General features: G+C 63.8%; 1 protein-coding gene across 4 annotated transcripts in view; it reads left to right on the top strand.

The window, feature by feature from the left end:
• Nucleotides 1-15656, top strand: part of Gtf2ird1 (GTF2I repeat domain containing 1) — an 83061-nt gene that overhangs the window by 35970 nt on the left and 31435 nt on the right. For all 4 annotated transcript variants that reach the window (XM_026396933.2, XM_026396931.2, XM_026396932.2 and 1 more), the window contains exons 5-14: nt 463-646; nt 1256-1566; nt 2999-3088; nt 4812-4895; nt 7831-8014; nt 13002-13027; nt 13783-13891; nt 14541-14578; nt 15003-15083; nt 15526-15615. In XM_026396933.2, coding sequence (XP_026252718.2) covers nt 463-646; nt 1256-1566; nt 2999-3088; nt 4812-4895; nt 7831-8014; nt 13002-13027; nt 13783-13891; nt 14541-14578; nt 15003-15083; nt 15526-15615 — 1197 coding nt within the window. The remainder of the gene's footprint in view (nt 1-462; nt 647-1255; nt 1567-2998; nt 3089-4811; nt 4896-7830; nt 8015-13001; nt 13028-13782; nt 13892-14540; nt 14579-15002; nt 15084-15525; nt 15616-15656) is intronic.

The following is a 15656-nucleotide window of genomic DNA, read 5'->3' as shown; positions in this document are numbered from 1 at the left end:
AGTTGCTGAGGCTGGCCTCAAAACTTGCGATCCTCCTGCCTCGGCCTCCTGAGTAGCTGGGATGCAGGCGTGCCCCACCACATGTGGCCGAGTCCTCCCTTCTTTCCCTCTCTGTGTCTTCTCTTGCTTTCTCTCATCCTCTCCCTTCATCCTGGGCCCTCTGGCGTGCCAGTCCCTTCTTCATCCCTGCCCTCCCTTCTCTCTCACCCCTGGCCCTGGCCCTGCCCCAAGCCCTGCCTGTAGCCCCTACCCCGGGGCTTGAGTGCAGGGGAGAAGCTGTCCCGGGAACAGGTGGCTCCCCACCAGGGCGCCCGCCCTCGGGTGCAGACAGCGGGGTCCCTGGCCTCAGCCCCTCAGGGTTTCCTGGGCTGGGTCTGCAGCCGGGGGCCTATGGGGGTCCCTTGGATCTCCTGGTCCCAGCCTGGCGGCCCCCTGCTGACCCTCCTGCTCTCTCCCTGACAGGTGAGGCCCTGGGCAGGGCCAGCGTGGTGCCCCTGCCCTACGAGAGGCTGCTCAGGGAGCCCGGGCTGCTGGCCGTGCAGGGCCTGCCCGAGGGCCTGGCCTTCCGGAGGCCGGCAGAGTACGACCCCGAGGCCCTGATGGCCATCCTGGAGCACAGCCACCGCATCCGCTTCAAGCTCAAGAGGTGAGCGGGGCACGGCCTGGGCGCAGGCCTGAGGCCACTGACCGCCAGGGGCGGGGCTGGAGAGGCCCAGGACCTGGTTGTGAAAGCCCCCTGAGCTGAGGCTGAAGGCCAGGCTCAGAGCAGGACCGCAGCCAGGGCTTGGGCCGGGGGAGACTTCCCAGGGGACTTGTGTCGCAGTGACAGGAGAAGGGCTGCCCCGGTGGTGTCCCGGGGTCAGGGACAGTGCGCAGCAGTGGAGGTGGGGCCTCATGTGCGAGGATGGGCTGGGGTCAGAGTTGGTCATCAGGAGCTCCCGGGAGAGGGGTGGCTCGGGCTGGGAGGCAGGTGGGCTTCACCTTGTACCCAAGAGCCGCCACCCGCACCCTTCCCAAGCAGAGGAAGGAAGCAGCCAGCAGCCACCGTGACCAGGAGCCTGGAGCCCAGAGGCCCGGAGCCGGCTACAGGCTCCAGAGGCCCAGTGGTGTGGCTCTGGGCGCCCCCCAGCCCTGGCCTGCAGCCCCACCCACAGAACAGGGGCTGCTCCTGGCTGCCCAGGGTGCAGGGGGCTGTCGAGGGACAGAACAGGACAAGGACAGTGTATGAACGCCCCGCGTCCTCTGCCTCACCCAGGCCCCTCGAGGATGGCGGGCGGGACTCGAAGGCCCTGGTGGAGCTGAACGGCATCTCCCTGCTGCCCAGGGGGTCTCGGGACTGCAGCCTGCACGGCCAGGTCCCCAAGGCCGCCCCCCAGGACCTGCCCCCCACGGCCACCTCCTCCTCCATGGCCAGCTTCCTGTACACCACGGCGCTCCCAGTGCACACCCTCCGCGAACTCAAGCAGGAACCGCCCTCCTGCCCGCTGGCCCCCGGCGACCTGGGCCTGGGCCGGCCCGGGCCTGAGCCCAAGGCCCCCGGAGCCCAGGACTTCTCCGACTGCTGTGGTAACACTGCTGCTGGGACCTGCAGGTTGGGGTGGGACACGGGTCGCACACGTGGGTCGCACACATGGGTCATTGTCTCAGGCGGCCAGCTCAGGCCCTGCCCATGGCTGGTAGGAGGCGTGTCTGGGCTGAGAGCCAGTGGGACCCGGGCCTCTGCTCAGCCCCCTGACACCAGGTGATGCCTGAGGGGACTCCTCGAGGAGTCTGAACATTTAATGAGCACCTAGTACATACCCAGCCTGGTCAGGGCCCTGGGGAGAACAGGAGGAAGACTTGGGTTCCTACCCTGGCTCTTCTGCCCAGTGGCTGTGTAGGTCTGAGCCTCAGTTTCCTCACCTATAAAATGGGGTGCTTGTACATATTGTAGCCCTTCTCCAGAATTCTTAGGGCCAGAACAAAGCAGAAGTTTCAGATTTTCCCCCTGGTTTTGGAACATTTGCATATGCATAATGAGGTATTTGGGGGGTATCTAAACATGAAATCCTTTCCTCTTTCATCTATACCTTATATGCATAGTCCAAGTGTCATCTTGTACTTTGTTTTTTGGTACCAGGGGTTGAACCCAGGGGTACTCTTTCTCTGAGCCACATCTCCAGCCTTTTTATTTTGAGATAGGACCTCACTAAGTTTTAGGGCCTTGCTAAGTTGCTGAGGCTGGCCTCTAACTTGCAATCCTCCTGCCTCCGCCTCCAAATTGCTGGGATCCCAGGTGTGCCCAGCTTTAAATAACACTCTCCGCTCGCCTGCTCTGTGAGCTGGACCTGTGCCATGAGGCTAGGTGTGGAATTTTCCACTTGTAACTTAGTGTCAGCGCTGGGCAGGGCGGTTGCCATGGTTGAGCGACAGGGCTGCGGCTCCAGCAGCTCTAGATAGAGCTGGTTGGAAGTGCGGCTTCCTGAGCCGGGGTGCCGCCTTCCTGAGCCGGGGTGCCGCTGGGTGGCGAGTCCCCTGCCAGGACAAGGCCCTGGGCTCTATCCTTAGCACTGCAAAAAGAGAAAGGCAGGTCTCAGGATGGTCCTCAGGGCCGCATTGCTGCTCTGGGAGGGGCTGGCCGACTGAGTCTGCGAGGAGTGCCTGTGCTCAAGTGTGAAGCACATAGTAGGAGCTTTTAGTGATATTGCTATTAAGGGAAGGAGAGCAAAAGACTGAGCCCTCCCCAGGCGTGTGGGCTGAACAGAGGGGGGCTCACACCTGACCGTCCCCACCTAGACAAAGTGACCTAGTGACCTTCCACATTTGCTCTTGTGGCATTTGGATAGTAGATTCTGGTACAGGATGACATGGGACCCTGGTCCTAGATTGGCCTTGGTTCGCGGTCACAGACCACTGTTCTGGGGTCTCCCAGTCAGGCGAGGCTGTTAGCCCAGGCCTGAGGCCACAGCCAGAGCTGGGTACGACCCCCTTGAACCTGTACCTTCTCTCCCTTGTCCAGGACAGAAGCCCCCGGGGCCTGGAGGGCCTCTCATCCAGAACGTCCACGCCTCCAAGCGCATTCTCTTCTCCATCGTCCACGACAAGTCAGGTAGGGCAGTGCCCACAGTGGCACGGGGGCAGAGCGGGCATCCGGTGGACGGTGTGGCCGAAATAGAAACGTGCCCACCGGGTCTCTGTGGGAGAAGGAGGAACATCTCTTCTCTAGGGGCCGAGTTAGCATCGGGTGTAACAGTAACCTGTGCTGCGTAACAAAGTGCCCCAAGATGTAGCTCAAGGAGCACGGGTTGCTCACAGTCTGAGGGTCAGGAGTTTAGGAACGGCAGGTGTGTCAGGTGGTTCTGGCTCAGGGTCTTCAATGCTGCATTTACAATGTCAGCCGGGGCTGCTGTTTCATCTGAAGCCTTGACTGGAGCTGGAGGCTCCCTGCCCAGGCTGCTCCTATGGCTGTAGACAGCAGGCCTTGGCTCCTCCCCACGTGGGCTGGTCTCCAGGACTGCTTGAGCTTCCTTCCCACATGGCAACCGGTTCCCCGAGTCAGTGACCCGAGAGAGTGGGGAAGGCACGTCCTTGATGTCTTTGCCTCAGAAATTGCTGTCACTTTCCCCACATCCTATCGTGAGAACCTGAAATTTGGTCCATCCAACACTCAGAGAAGGGTCACACTCCACCTCTTGCAAGGAGTATTTAGAAAGAAAAATAAAATAGAAATGCAGGGCCAGGGTGTGCTCTCGCCGCGCATGCTCCAGGCCTGGGTTACATTCTGCAAGATAAATAAACAAAAGCAGAATATCTGTAGGTGACCTTCCACATTTGCTCTTGTGGCATTTGGATAGTAGATTCTGGTACAGGATGACGTGGGACCCCTGGTCCTGGACTGGCCTTGGTTCGCGGTCACAGACCACTGTTCTGGGGTCTCCCAGTCAGGTGAGGCTGTTACCCCAGGCCCGAGGCCACAGCCGGAGCTGAGTACCTCCTTGAACCTGTACCCTTGTCTCCCTTTGTAAGAACCACACAGAGGGACCGAGAGCAGGAGAGCTATGGTTACACCAACCTCAGCAGGTTTGCTCAGAGGGTCTTCAGCTCTGCTGAGAGGCTCTTTAAGAAAACCCAGTCCCCTGGGACCACCCTACCCCCAATCAAGGTCCAGGTCCGGAAGAGCAGGAGGTTGGCTGTCCAGGTGGAGGAGCGTGGTGGGAGGCAGGTCAGGGGCACACTGGGGACCTCACAAGGGTCTCTCGCAGGGTTCTCAGCTCCAGTCTTCCCGTGTACAACATGGGAGTGATGTCAGTGTCTGAAAGTTCCCAGGAGCTAGGCACGGTGGCGCAAACCTATAATTCTAGCAACTTGGGAGGCTGAGGCAGGAGAATTGCAAGTTTGAGGCCAGCCTCAGCAACTTAGCGAGACCCTGTCTCAGAATGAAAAACAAGGGGCTGGGGAGTAGCTCAGTGGTCAAGTGTCCCAGGTTCAACCCAGCACTTGGGGGAAAGAAATTTCCTCAGGGAGACCCCCCCAACCACCTGCATCCCCGGGGCAGGAAAGGCCAGGCTGGCCAGGCCTGAGCTGCACAGCACGCAGGCCTCATGGGGACAGGAGGGAGCCCGGGGGGAGCCCGTGTGCTGCAGGAGGCCCTCTGAGCACCAGGATGGGTGTCGCGGGATGGTGTGGGAAGGTGGCTCTGGAGGAGGAAGCCCGCCCGGGCCATGGACTGGCACCACTGTCGTGGGGTGCGGGCCCAGCCGGGAGGCCAGGGGCAGCAGGGAGTCGGGGCTCCTGGGGGCCGCGCCCTGACGGTGCCCCCTGGGTTCTGATAGAGAAGTGGGACGCCTTCATCAGGGAGACGGAGGACATCAACACGCTGCGGGAGTGTGTGCAGATCCTCTTCAACAGCAGATACGGTGAGTGGGCGGCGGCCGTCACTCTGTTCCCCAACACGGCGGCGGGAGCCATATGCCAGCACCCGCCACCGGCCACGCTGCGCCAGCCGGCTGGGTGGGGGCGGCTGTGTCAATATTTCCCTTGCAGACTCCTGGGGGCGGAGCGGATGGCAGCCCTGGACCCGGTCTCCTGGGGAGAGGCAGGCAGCGCCAGCCTGGGGGACACTGAGGCCAAGACACTTGTGGCCTCCTACTGGCAGGTCCCAGGTGCCTCGCCCTGCCCTGTCCTGCCCGCGGCCTGGCCTGCCCTGTCCTGCCTGCGACCTGCACGTTTGGGGCATAAACACCTAAATCCTTTTCACAATTCAGCGTGGGGGACCCCCTCCAGGTCCCTGGGTGTCCAGCCCTGAGGGTTCCCCGTCCTGCGTGAGCTGTGCACCTTGCCTGTCACCTGCCCTGCCAGTCCCCAACACCAGGACAGGCCCAAGGCAGATGCCAGCCCTCCAAATCTAAGCTGAGACACTCCCGCTACAGGTCCTGGGGACCCCCGTCCTCCTCGGGTCCTCTGGTCCCCACTGCCGCACCCACTTGCTCAGCCTTTCCTGAGCCCTATCCATAGCCACATGCTGTGTGTCCCTGCTGAGCCAGTAGCTTTCAGGCACTGGGAGGTGACACAGGCCCAGGGATCACTCTGTGACCAGGTGGGGTGTCACGATCACCTGCCTCACGCTGACCTGCACTTCAGGCTTGTCCCTCGTGTGACAGTGCCCAGAGAGCAGAGGGAGGGGACCCCCAGGACCAGGAGGCCACAGGCTGGGGATTCAGCAGGCGCTGGCCTGGGGCCTCCAGCCAGGCCCTTTGCCCCCAGCCTGCGCGGCCTCCGCCCTCTCCCTTGCGAGCCTTTGGTCTCCTGTTCCCCGTCCTCTCCTGCCTGTCCCCTCCCTCCAGTCCTCCCACACGGTCGCTGGCCTCCTCACTGGCCAGTCCTGCACAGAGCCCCCACCCTGAGCCAGGGACCATGATGGGGTGATGTGGCTGACTGTAGTCTCAGGGGCTTCGGCAAGTGGCTGGAGGTGCTGCAGTGGTATGCAGTGGTGCTCCGTGTATGCAGTGGTGCTTGGTAGTGCACAATGGCTGGGGTTGGTAGGGTAGAACAGCTGGAGGAAGCTGAGGTGGGACAGGCCACAGGCGCAGAGTGGACTCAGTGCCCTTTGATCTGGGCTGCACCAGGCAGGCTGGGCCTGGGCCTGGGCCGGGAGGCTGGCAGAGCCAGGCGTGGGCGTGGGTGGCCTGGTGCCTTTGATGTGGGCACCCTGGCCCACCGGCTCCTCCTGGGCCTCGGGCTCCTGCTGTGGAGGGCTCGTCTGCCCAGTCTGCACCTGAGTCAGCCGCACCCAGGCAGGTGTGAGCCCGACCGTGGGCGGGGGACGGAGTCGGCTCTGTCTGCCCAGGCAGGCTCGGCCCCGCCAGGCTGGCCCTGGAGGCTGCGGTCAGGCCCAGGCGCCACCAGGCCTGACATGGTCTGCACTCTAGGACGCGGAGCCTTCCCAGGCGGAGCACTGGGGCCGGATCCTGGGGGTGTGGAGCCTGGCTCTGGCTTGGGGCCCCCCGGGGAGGAGGCAGCGCCCACCATGCTGGGCCCGTGGAGGGGGTGCTGTCAGGCAGCCGAGGTGTGCGTCCCCCAGACCCCGGGTGACCAGCAAATCTGGGCAGAGTGAGCCCGAGATTGGGGTGTGGGGCAAAAGAATGAGGTACGCCCCAACCTTCAGGGACTCTCAAGGACAAGAGGGACATTGTCACTTGGGAAGATGCTGAGACCAGAGGATGCTTTGGGCCGTGCACACAGACTCTTCCCAGGGGCAGGGTGGGGGCTGGTGGGGTTGCTCCTCCGTCCGCCGAACCCCTCATCCCGAGGAGTTGGCGCACCAGGCAGAGGAGCCCAGCTGGAGACGTCATCACCATGCAGGGGGCTGGGGGCCGGCGACGCGGGGGGCGGGGAAGACACATGACAGCTGTTGAGATTTCAAGGGTTTAATTTGACAACGAGCTAAGTGTGACTTCACAGCGGGAACTGGCTGCCGAAGCCACCCACGCGGACCTGGGCCACATCAACAGAGAAATAGCGTCAACAGGGAGGGAGGGGGACGGGCGCAGAGCTAGGGACAACTCTGGGAAGCAGACAGCACTGTGAGGACACGGCTGCGGGGACAGTGAGAGCTTAGTGTGCCTGGGCCCGTCCCCAGGCACATGGACCCCCAGCCAGCTCGTCCTCGGGGGCCCGGGGCCCGGCACGTGTGGGTGCTGGAGGTGTTTGGGTGAATGAGTGAGGATGGTGGGCAGGAGTGGCCCTGGGCACGGCCAGGCCCAGCTGTGGGAGACAGGGCAGGGAGCCGCGCCAGGCCCAGACCCTGAGCACCTGCTGTGGCCGAGCACCAGCCTTTGGAAAGATGAGTGAAAGGAGACGACACACTTGTGCACACCTGCACACACCTGCGTGCAGTCCTCCCGCAGGGCTGACCTGGAGCCCATGCTTTCTTCAGGCTTTCACTCAGCTGTGGTGCAGGAGGCACACTCTGTGCCCAGCCCTGGCTGGATCCCAGGGGTGGACACCTGAGAGGAGGGAGGGAGGCCAGGGCGGATGGAAGAGCCCATGCAAAGGTCCTGAGGTGGCTGGAGGCTGGGAGACACGAGGCTTCAGAGAGCCAGGCTGAGGAAGCCCAGGACTAGAAAGTGGCAGGCGAGGTCAGGGGTGATGGCGGCTCATGAGCTCATGGCAGGACTTCGCCTGTCACTGGGGTGGGAGCCCCTGGAGATCTCTTAAAGAGCAAGGGGCGTGATTTGATGTCTGCCGCCGCACCGACCTGGAGGGTGCTGGGTGCTGGGCGACCATGAGCTTGGCCCCGCCCCGTGCGTCCTGCGGCCTTGATTGCGCTCAGCCTTGCCATTGCCCTTGCAGCGGAAGCCCTGGGCCTGGACCACATGGTCCCCGTCCCCTACAGGAAGATCGCCTGCGACCCCGAGGCTGTGGAAATCGTGGGCATCCCCGACAAGATCCCCTTCAAGCGCCCCTGCACGTATGGGGTCCCCAAGCTGAAGCGGATCCTGGAGGAGAGACACAGCATCCACTTCATCATCAAGAGGTATGGGCTTGTCTGGGGTGGGCCTCTGCTGAGCAGGGATTGGGCAGGCCTGGAGAGCAGCCTTGCTGGGTAGCCTCCCTTTCTGGGCCTCTTGGAGGATCAGGTAGAGGCACAGTGCCCAACCTGAGCAGCTGTGCTCTTCCCCCTAAAGGAGACCAGAGGTCTTGCCCTCACTGGCCGGCCTGCGCTCTGCCTGGCTGGGCCAGCCGCCCCTTCACACTCTCTCCTTGGGCTGCCCCGCCTGCCCTCTCGGCTTGCCCATGTTCCCCAGCCCAGGTGGGTGGGAGGACTCAGCTGCAGCCCCTGGGAGCCCCCGGCTGCCCCTCCCAGAGCTGCCTCCTGCCCAGCGAGAGCCAGCCCTCCTGTGACCCCTCCTATGTGGGAAGGAATGGAAGGGCGGCCTTGGACACAGCGTCCAACCCCCTGCCCCTGGCCACTTCCTGGCGTCTGTCTGGGAGGTCCTGCGGCCCGGGGGTGTGTTCCACGTGCACCTCCACATGGCCTGGTCACACCACGGAGCTGGGCCGGGCCATGGTGCTCCTTGCTGATCCCCAGTGCCCAGCATGTCCCCTGGCATCACAGTGCCCAGTGGGTGCTGGGGGAATGAGTGAGCGCTGGCCTCCCAGAAGTAAGCCGGGCGGGGCTGGCTGCGGTCAGCGCGGGCACTTCCCTGCCCAGGTGGGCGAGGCGGGTTCCATCCGAGCAGGGGAGAAAGCAGAAATCAACAGGGTAATAACGGGCGAAGGACGGGCACCAGGGCACCACACAGGGTGGCCGGGCACCTGTGAGAAGGTCCCTGTGTCGGCCAGAGCTGAGCAGGGCAGGGTCCAGGCCGAGGGGTGGTGTGCAGCCCACAGGGAGCAGGGAGAGGACCGCTGGGGTCAGCTCTGTGACGCCCCCACCCGCTGGAAGGGCCATGGCAGGGACTGGGGTCTGACCTGCCCTCTGGCTGCTGGGCAAAGGCAGGTCCTGGGCAGCAGGAGCCCGGGGTCCCCAGGGGGCCAAGGCCAGCGATGGGGGGGCTGGCCAGGCCCATGAGGGTGAGGCAGAGGTGGCCGGTTTGCCACACGGTGTGGGGGGTTAGGGACGTGAGCGGCGGGCACTGCGGTCTCCCTGGCTTCAGCCTTCCTCCCACAGGGGCAGAGGCAGCCCCTGCCCAGCGTCCTGCTCCCCACATCTGTGTGTGTCCGGCCTCCAACATGGGAGGAGCTGGTGTGAACAGGCCCGTGTCAGCGGCTTTGCTTGGCCGTGGGGACAGGGACACCGGGCGTTTAGGGCACGGGGAGCCGGCTGCCGTCCTTCCCGTACCTTCCTCTCTCCTGTCCTGGGGCACCGGGTCGGCCCCGCCCCGCGTGCTGGACGAGCGCCCACCCGCAGCCCCTAGCTCTCATACTCGCTGACCCAAGTTCTGGACCTGGGGGCTGCTCAGGGCGCTGGCCATGATTGGAGCGAGCAGGGCCGTGCCCGCGGCCAGCTGCTCAGGGGCAGGGGCTCCCAAGTTGCCGAATGCCAATGTCTCGGCTTGGCACTGAATCACGAACCACCACACAGCTTTGTAGGTTCAAACAGCAATTCTTTATTCCCGATCTCACACCAGCCTCCACACGTGTTCAGGGGCAATCCCTAATATGCCCGTCCCCAAATCCTACTCCACGAGGCTTTTTCAAAATCCCATTTTAATCTCATGAGAACTCAACGGGAACAAGCAGCAGGAACACCCTAATCCCAGCAGCCATAATCTTCAACCTCAACTTCCCTAAAACCCAAGGACGGGGATACTTCCTCAAACCTGCAGGATACTTCCTCAAACCTGGATCCACCCTCGATCACCTTGAGCAGGGTCATCTTACTAAAGCATACATGCAATGTCCCATCGAATGTCCTAAGCAGCATGGGGTATGCTGGCAAGGAGATTTTGACGCGTCATTCCTACTTGGTAATGGCCCTCAGCACCAAGTCAAGGTCACTTGTCAGGGACTTGGGACAGAAGCCTGGCTTAGTGAGGAAACCCGTCCCTCAGCAAGGCCTGGGAGAGACCCAGGCGAACAGCGGTCAGAGGGACAGCCCCTGGGGTCCCGTGAGGCTAGGGGACAAGGCAGCCACCAGGAAGCCAGCTCAGTCCCGGCTGCCTCAGTACAGCCGTGCCCCAGCACCGGGTGCAGCCTGGCAGCGGGTCTGCAGCCCCTGCCCGCGCCTCCTTCCCAGTCCTGGGCGGGGTGTGGCACGAGCTGGTCACCCGGTCTTCGGGCCTTCGGGCCTTCCCTCTGTCCCTGCCCGAGTCCCACCGGTCTCTCTTCAAGGCTCACTCTCCTCTGCCTCTAAAAGCCCTCGCTGGCCTCATTCAGAAAGAAGCTGACCTCCGTCGGCAGGTGGCCCCCACCACCACCTTAGCAGACTCCTCCTGGGGCTGGGACGTGTCTGGGCCATCTCTTGGGCCCTCCCAGCGGGACTGTGGGTCCCCACTGCAGATCGATTCTGGAGGCGAATTGCGTTCTGTAGACTTTCTGTCAGGCAGTGCTTCCTTAGGGCTAGCTTCAGTTTCTCTTGTTGCCACCAAGTCCTTTTCTCTCTGTTGACTCCTGCTGGGAGGTTTGGGGAGGAGAAGGCAGCAAGGGGAGTCCTGTGTCCCCTGATGTGCCTCTCCATGGGTTTAGGCCCTGGCTGAGACTGGACCCGAGCACCCTGTTCTTTGATCCAAACTGTAGCCCACTCAGTCCTTCACCAATATGGGCCCCCCACTGAAGCCACGGGCCTTCCCTGGGCAGTGCCAATGACATCACAGGGCGGCAGACTCAGTCCCCTCCTGCCCACAGTGGCCCTCGGGGGGCCAACACCCAGGGATTGAGTCAAGGATGCATCAGCCTCACAGGCCCTGGGTGGCACCTGCCCAGGAAGCTGGTGAGGCCTTCCCGAGGAGGAGGCCAGAGCCCCTGGGGCACAGCAGGGACTGTCTAAAGCTAGGGGTGGGGGGCCGGCACCTGTGGTCCCAGCGACTCGGGAGGCTGAGGCAGGAGGAGGCTGAGGCAGGAGGAGCCCGAGCTCAAGGCCACCCTGGGCAGCTCAGGGAGACCTGGGAGTGCCACTCAGTGGTAGAGCCCCCGGGTTCAACCCTCAGAGTGTCAGAAAAACCACCTGGTGACTGTCCCGTGCCTCCTGGGACGCTGTGACGGGTGCGGGAGGTGCTGCTGCGTCTTGGGCCCCGCCCACTGTGCTCTGACCCCCACCTGACGCGCCAGTGAACAGTCGATGGTCCTGGCAGAGGCGAGTGGGCAGCGGGCGCTCAGGACGCAGCTGGCGGGAGTCCCTACCCGGCCCAGGCCTGTTTTCGGCATGAGAGGTCCGGGTGCTCTTGAGGGGACCCCTGAACTTGGCCTGGTTATGAGTCTCACCCTGGACCCCAGCTCGGGCCGGGCCCCGGCCTCCCCATGCCCAGGACTGTGTTTCTGACCCAGAGCGAGCACCCAGTTCACAGCTCGAGCCGGACGTGCTCCCGGAGGCAGACGTGGGAAAAGATTCCAGAACTCAGGGCTGCAGCAGCCCTCAGCCCATGTCCCCTGAGCGGGCCTGGCCATCCAGCCGCCCAGGAGGGCTCTGACCAGGGAGCTGCGGGCGCTGCTCTGCCGTCCCGCCCCCCTGCCCCCGCCCTGCGCTCCCTGATTAATAAATAACCCCTCAGATGACGAAGCCCCCTGGGTGCTGTGGCCGCTCCCCCTGGGTGGGGTTGAGGCGGCCTCAGGAAGGGGGCCCTGAGTGACTGCCATGGGGCCTGTGGGTGCAGACGGGTGTGTCCCAGGAGCCCCAGGGAACCAGCCTGGCCTCCACCTCTCAGGAAAGGTGCAGGAGGCCGCACCTGGACTCCACAGGGCCTCCCTGGCTGGGCCTCCAGGGCTGACTTATTTTCACCTCCTGGGGACGCAGACCAGTGCTGAGCTTGGACATCCTTCACTTGTCCCGTGTCACCTGGAGCCTGAGTGACCAAGGGAGGCTCTGATGCAGGCCTCCCTCCTGCCAGCCCTGCCACCCTGGTGAGGGCCCAGGGTAGGACAGTGGGAGCACAGGTGTGTGCAGGTGACGAGCCCCACCCCCACCGGCCTTTACTCCACTTGGCTGGGTTTCCGGCATCTTATCTGCTGACCGAGCCGCCCTGGCTGGTCCTCTGTAACCAGTCCACCTGTGTCTGACCCTGTGGGTCCCTGGGGCCCGGTGTCCCCAAGGGGGAGGCCTGGCCTGCGTCCTGCCCTGTCTCCGGCCTCACCCGCGGGCCCCACCCTCTCACCCAAGCTCAGGCCCTTCCTCGGGTCCCAATCACCCGCCCCCTGCTTGGGTCCCCTTGGCTTCTGAGACACAGCTGAGGCCCTGCAGGTCACCCCACGTGACCGCGGTCCCTCCCCAGGCCTGGTGGGGTCCCTGAGAGGCAGGTGGTGTCAGAAGCTCGTAGGATAAGCAAACAAAGGGTTTGTAATGGGGGGTCCCTGGGAAAGGGACTTTGGAGCCAGGCGCAGTGGCACATCCCAGTGGCTAGGAGGCTGAGTCAGGATGATCACGAGTTCAAAGCCAGCCTCAGCAACAGCGAGGCCCCAAGCAGCTCAGTGAGACCCTGACTCTAATAAAATACAAAACAGGGCTGGAGTGTGGCTCCTGGTGGAGTGGCCCTGAGTTCAATCCCCGCTAGCAGGAAAAAAAAAGAAAGAAAGAAAGAAACAAAGGGACTTTGGAGTCATTCACTTGTGGCCAAGGAGAGCTGGGGGCTGGCGGAGGCCCTGGCACTGCCGTGAGCCCTCCAGGGGCACCAGGGGCTGGCCCAGCTGTCCGTGGCCATGGAGAAACAGTGGAAGGTGTCTGAGGTCTGGGCTGTGCCCTCACCGACCCCGGTGCCCAGCCTGAGGCTGGGGAGGTGCAGGTGGGACCCAGTGGCCATCCCCTGGCACCCTCTGCGCCCCAGAGAGCCCTCGACGACCCCCCTCACCCGTCTCTCCTCTCTCCCCAGGATGTTTGATGAGCGGATCTTCACAGGTAAGGGACACTCTCTGGACCCTTCTAGAGCCCCTGAGTTGACCCGAGCTGAGCTTATTCTGCATCCCGTTCTCTTGGGCTGTGGCTTCTGCGTCCTAGGACCACTGTGGGCCCCGGGCTCTCAGGTGCCAACCATCTGAAACCCCTGTGCGTGGGGCCCGGTGGGGCCAGGTGGTGCTTGCTGGGCACTAACAGCTGCCAGCCGTCCCGGGAGGTGGCCTTGCTGCTGTCCCACGTGCTGCTGTCCCACGTATGGAAGAGGGGCCTGGCTCTCATGCGCCTCAGCAACTCAGAGCCCAGACGCCTCTCGGGAGGAGGGACAGGCTCTGCCCAGGCCACACGGGTGTCGGAGTGCAGCCCCCCACCAGCATGTGACCTCCGTTTTCTCTTGGAGGGATGATGAGAAGACCCCCTCCCTCCTTCCCGCCATAGCTGAAGGGACGGCGTGGTCCTGGGCGCAGCCTGGGGAGCCCCCTTTCTCCAGGGCTCCCGATGAGCAAGTTCTCTGGGTCATAGAGCCTCCAGAGAGGGACGGGTGCCCGAGCTGGACCTCTGTCTCCTCTGCCCTCTGACCTATCCTGGCACTGGGCCACTGTCCCTGCTCCCAGGGGAGATGCCTCTCCCTAGGACCCTTGTAGGCTGTTGACTGGACACAAAGACCACGAAGAGGGACAGAGGCCAGACCCCCCCACATCAGGGCTTCCCACGGGAGCTTCGAACAGAGGCTGCCAGGTGACCCCAGCCTTTCCCTCCAGGGAACAAGTTTACCAAAGACCCCACGAAGCTGGAGCCTGCCAGCCCACCAGAGGACACCTCGGCAGAGGTCCCCAGGGCCACCATGCTTGACCTGGCTGCGACTGCCCGGTGAGCCCCCTCCCCCTTCCCCCAGCTCTGGGCTGGGCCTGGGGAGGCTCCACCAGCCAACGTCCCCCAGCAGGCCCGCAGGTCACCTCAGGCCACAGACCCCGCACACACCCTCCGCAGGCCAGAGAGCGTCCATGGGGGGGCAGAGGAGACGGACCCCCTGCTCCCTTCCACCTGGAGACTGCACATCCCTGAGGACGAGCCGAGTGTCACCGTCTCAGCCACCTCCCCTGAATACCCACCCTGGGGCGGCCACCTGTCCTGAATGCCAAGGCCAGTCTGCACTCTGCACGGCCTGGTCCTCACCCCCAGGCCCCAGCCCTGAGCTCCAGGGGAAACAGAGTGGGCAGGAATCCACGTGTCCAGCCCGGGTCACCGCCAGCCATCCAGCCCTGTACAGCTGGGCCTGAGGCCTCCACCCTGGCCGGTCCTGGGCCCTGGACCTGGAGCTTCCGCTGGTGGGAGGGGAACAGGGGCTCAGCAGGACTGTGGTCGGAGCACGATGCAGGGAGCCTGGCTGTCATGGGGTGGGGAGCGCCAGGGTGACGTGGCTGGGGGTGCTTTGAAGAGGTGTCCACTGTGGGCTCCTGACAGGCAGGAGGGTCCTGCCCAAGGCTGACACCTGGTCATTTCCTGGCTTTTTCCCCAGGTCAGACAAAGGCAGCGTCTCAGAAGACTGTGGGCCAGGTGAGAAGGGCGGGGCCCTGGGTGGGTCCTGGGCCTGCAGTCATGGAGGGTGGCACAGCCCCAGCAGCAGCCCTGGGGACAGCAGTCCAGATGAGCCCGGGCAGCTGGGATGCACCTTGCCCACTCTGCAGAAGCAGCGCATGCTGGGAGGTCCAGGGAGGGCTGGAGACCGGGGTCCGGCCCCTGTGTCCGAGAACAGGCAGCTCCGTCTGCGGACCTCATTGCCAGGTCTGAGACCTGGGGACGCCAGTCAGGCCTGAGGCCTGCCAGCCCTCCATTCCTGGTCTTGAGCAGGAGCCAGGGCACAGGCAGAACATTCCCCAGGGCTCATTAGCAAGTCAGACGTAAGAAGGTTCTGGAACGACCCTCCCTGCCTGCCGGGCTCATACCCAGACCTGACTGGTCCCCCATTTCCTCCTCGCAGGAACCTCTGGGGAGCTGGGCATCCTGAGGCCCATCAAGATTGAGCCCGAGGATCTGGACATCATTCAGGTCACTGTCCCAGGTGAGGCCCCGAGGTCAGTGCCGTGCCTGCTGGACCTGCCAAGCCAAGCTGCTGGCATCACAGTCCCCAGGCCACTCTCCAGCATCCATCCTGATGGCCGTCAGGGTGTCTGGGAAGCTTGGCCAGCCCCCGGCCATGGGGACTCTCCTGAAGGTCACCCTGACCTTTGCCAGGCTGCCCTGGCTCCTGGCACTTGGGAGGCTGGACAAGGAGGAAGAAGGGGGTGCACTCTGAGCCTCACCCCCTTTCTGTGAGGCAGGGTGTGCGTGGCCTCCAGGGGTGGCATGGTGCCCAGCCACTGGGACCTGCCCAGCCTGGGCACCACTGGTCCTCGCACTCCAGGGCGTGGCTTCCTCCACGTGTCCTGGTCTGTGGTCCCTGAGGGTCTCTGACAGGCGGAGCAGGCGGAAGACGCCCTTGTTGTTTGGGATTCTCTCTGCAGACCCTTCACCCACCTCTGAAGAAATGACGGACTCCATGCCTGGGCACCTGCCCTCGGAGGACTCTGGTTATGGGATGGAGATGCTGACCGGTAAGCGGATGGTGGCCAGTGGGCGCACCCGAGGGAGGCTG

Source organism: Urocitellus parryii, chromosome 9 (assembly GCF_045843805.1).
Source record: "Urocitellus parryii isolate mUroPar1 chromosome 9, mUroPar1.hap1, whole genome shotgun sequence".
In the NCBI taxonomy this organism is placed as follows: domain Eukaryota; kingdom Metazoa; phylum Chordata; class Mammalia; order Rodentia; family Sciuridae; genus Urocitellus; species Urocitellus parryii.
The sequence above is the reverse complement of the archived record's forward strand: the minus strand, read 5'-3'. Positions and strand labels throughout refer to the sequence as shown.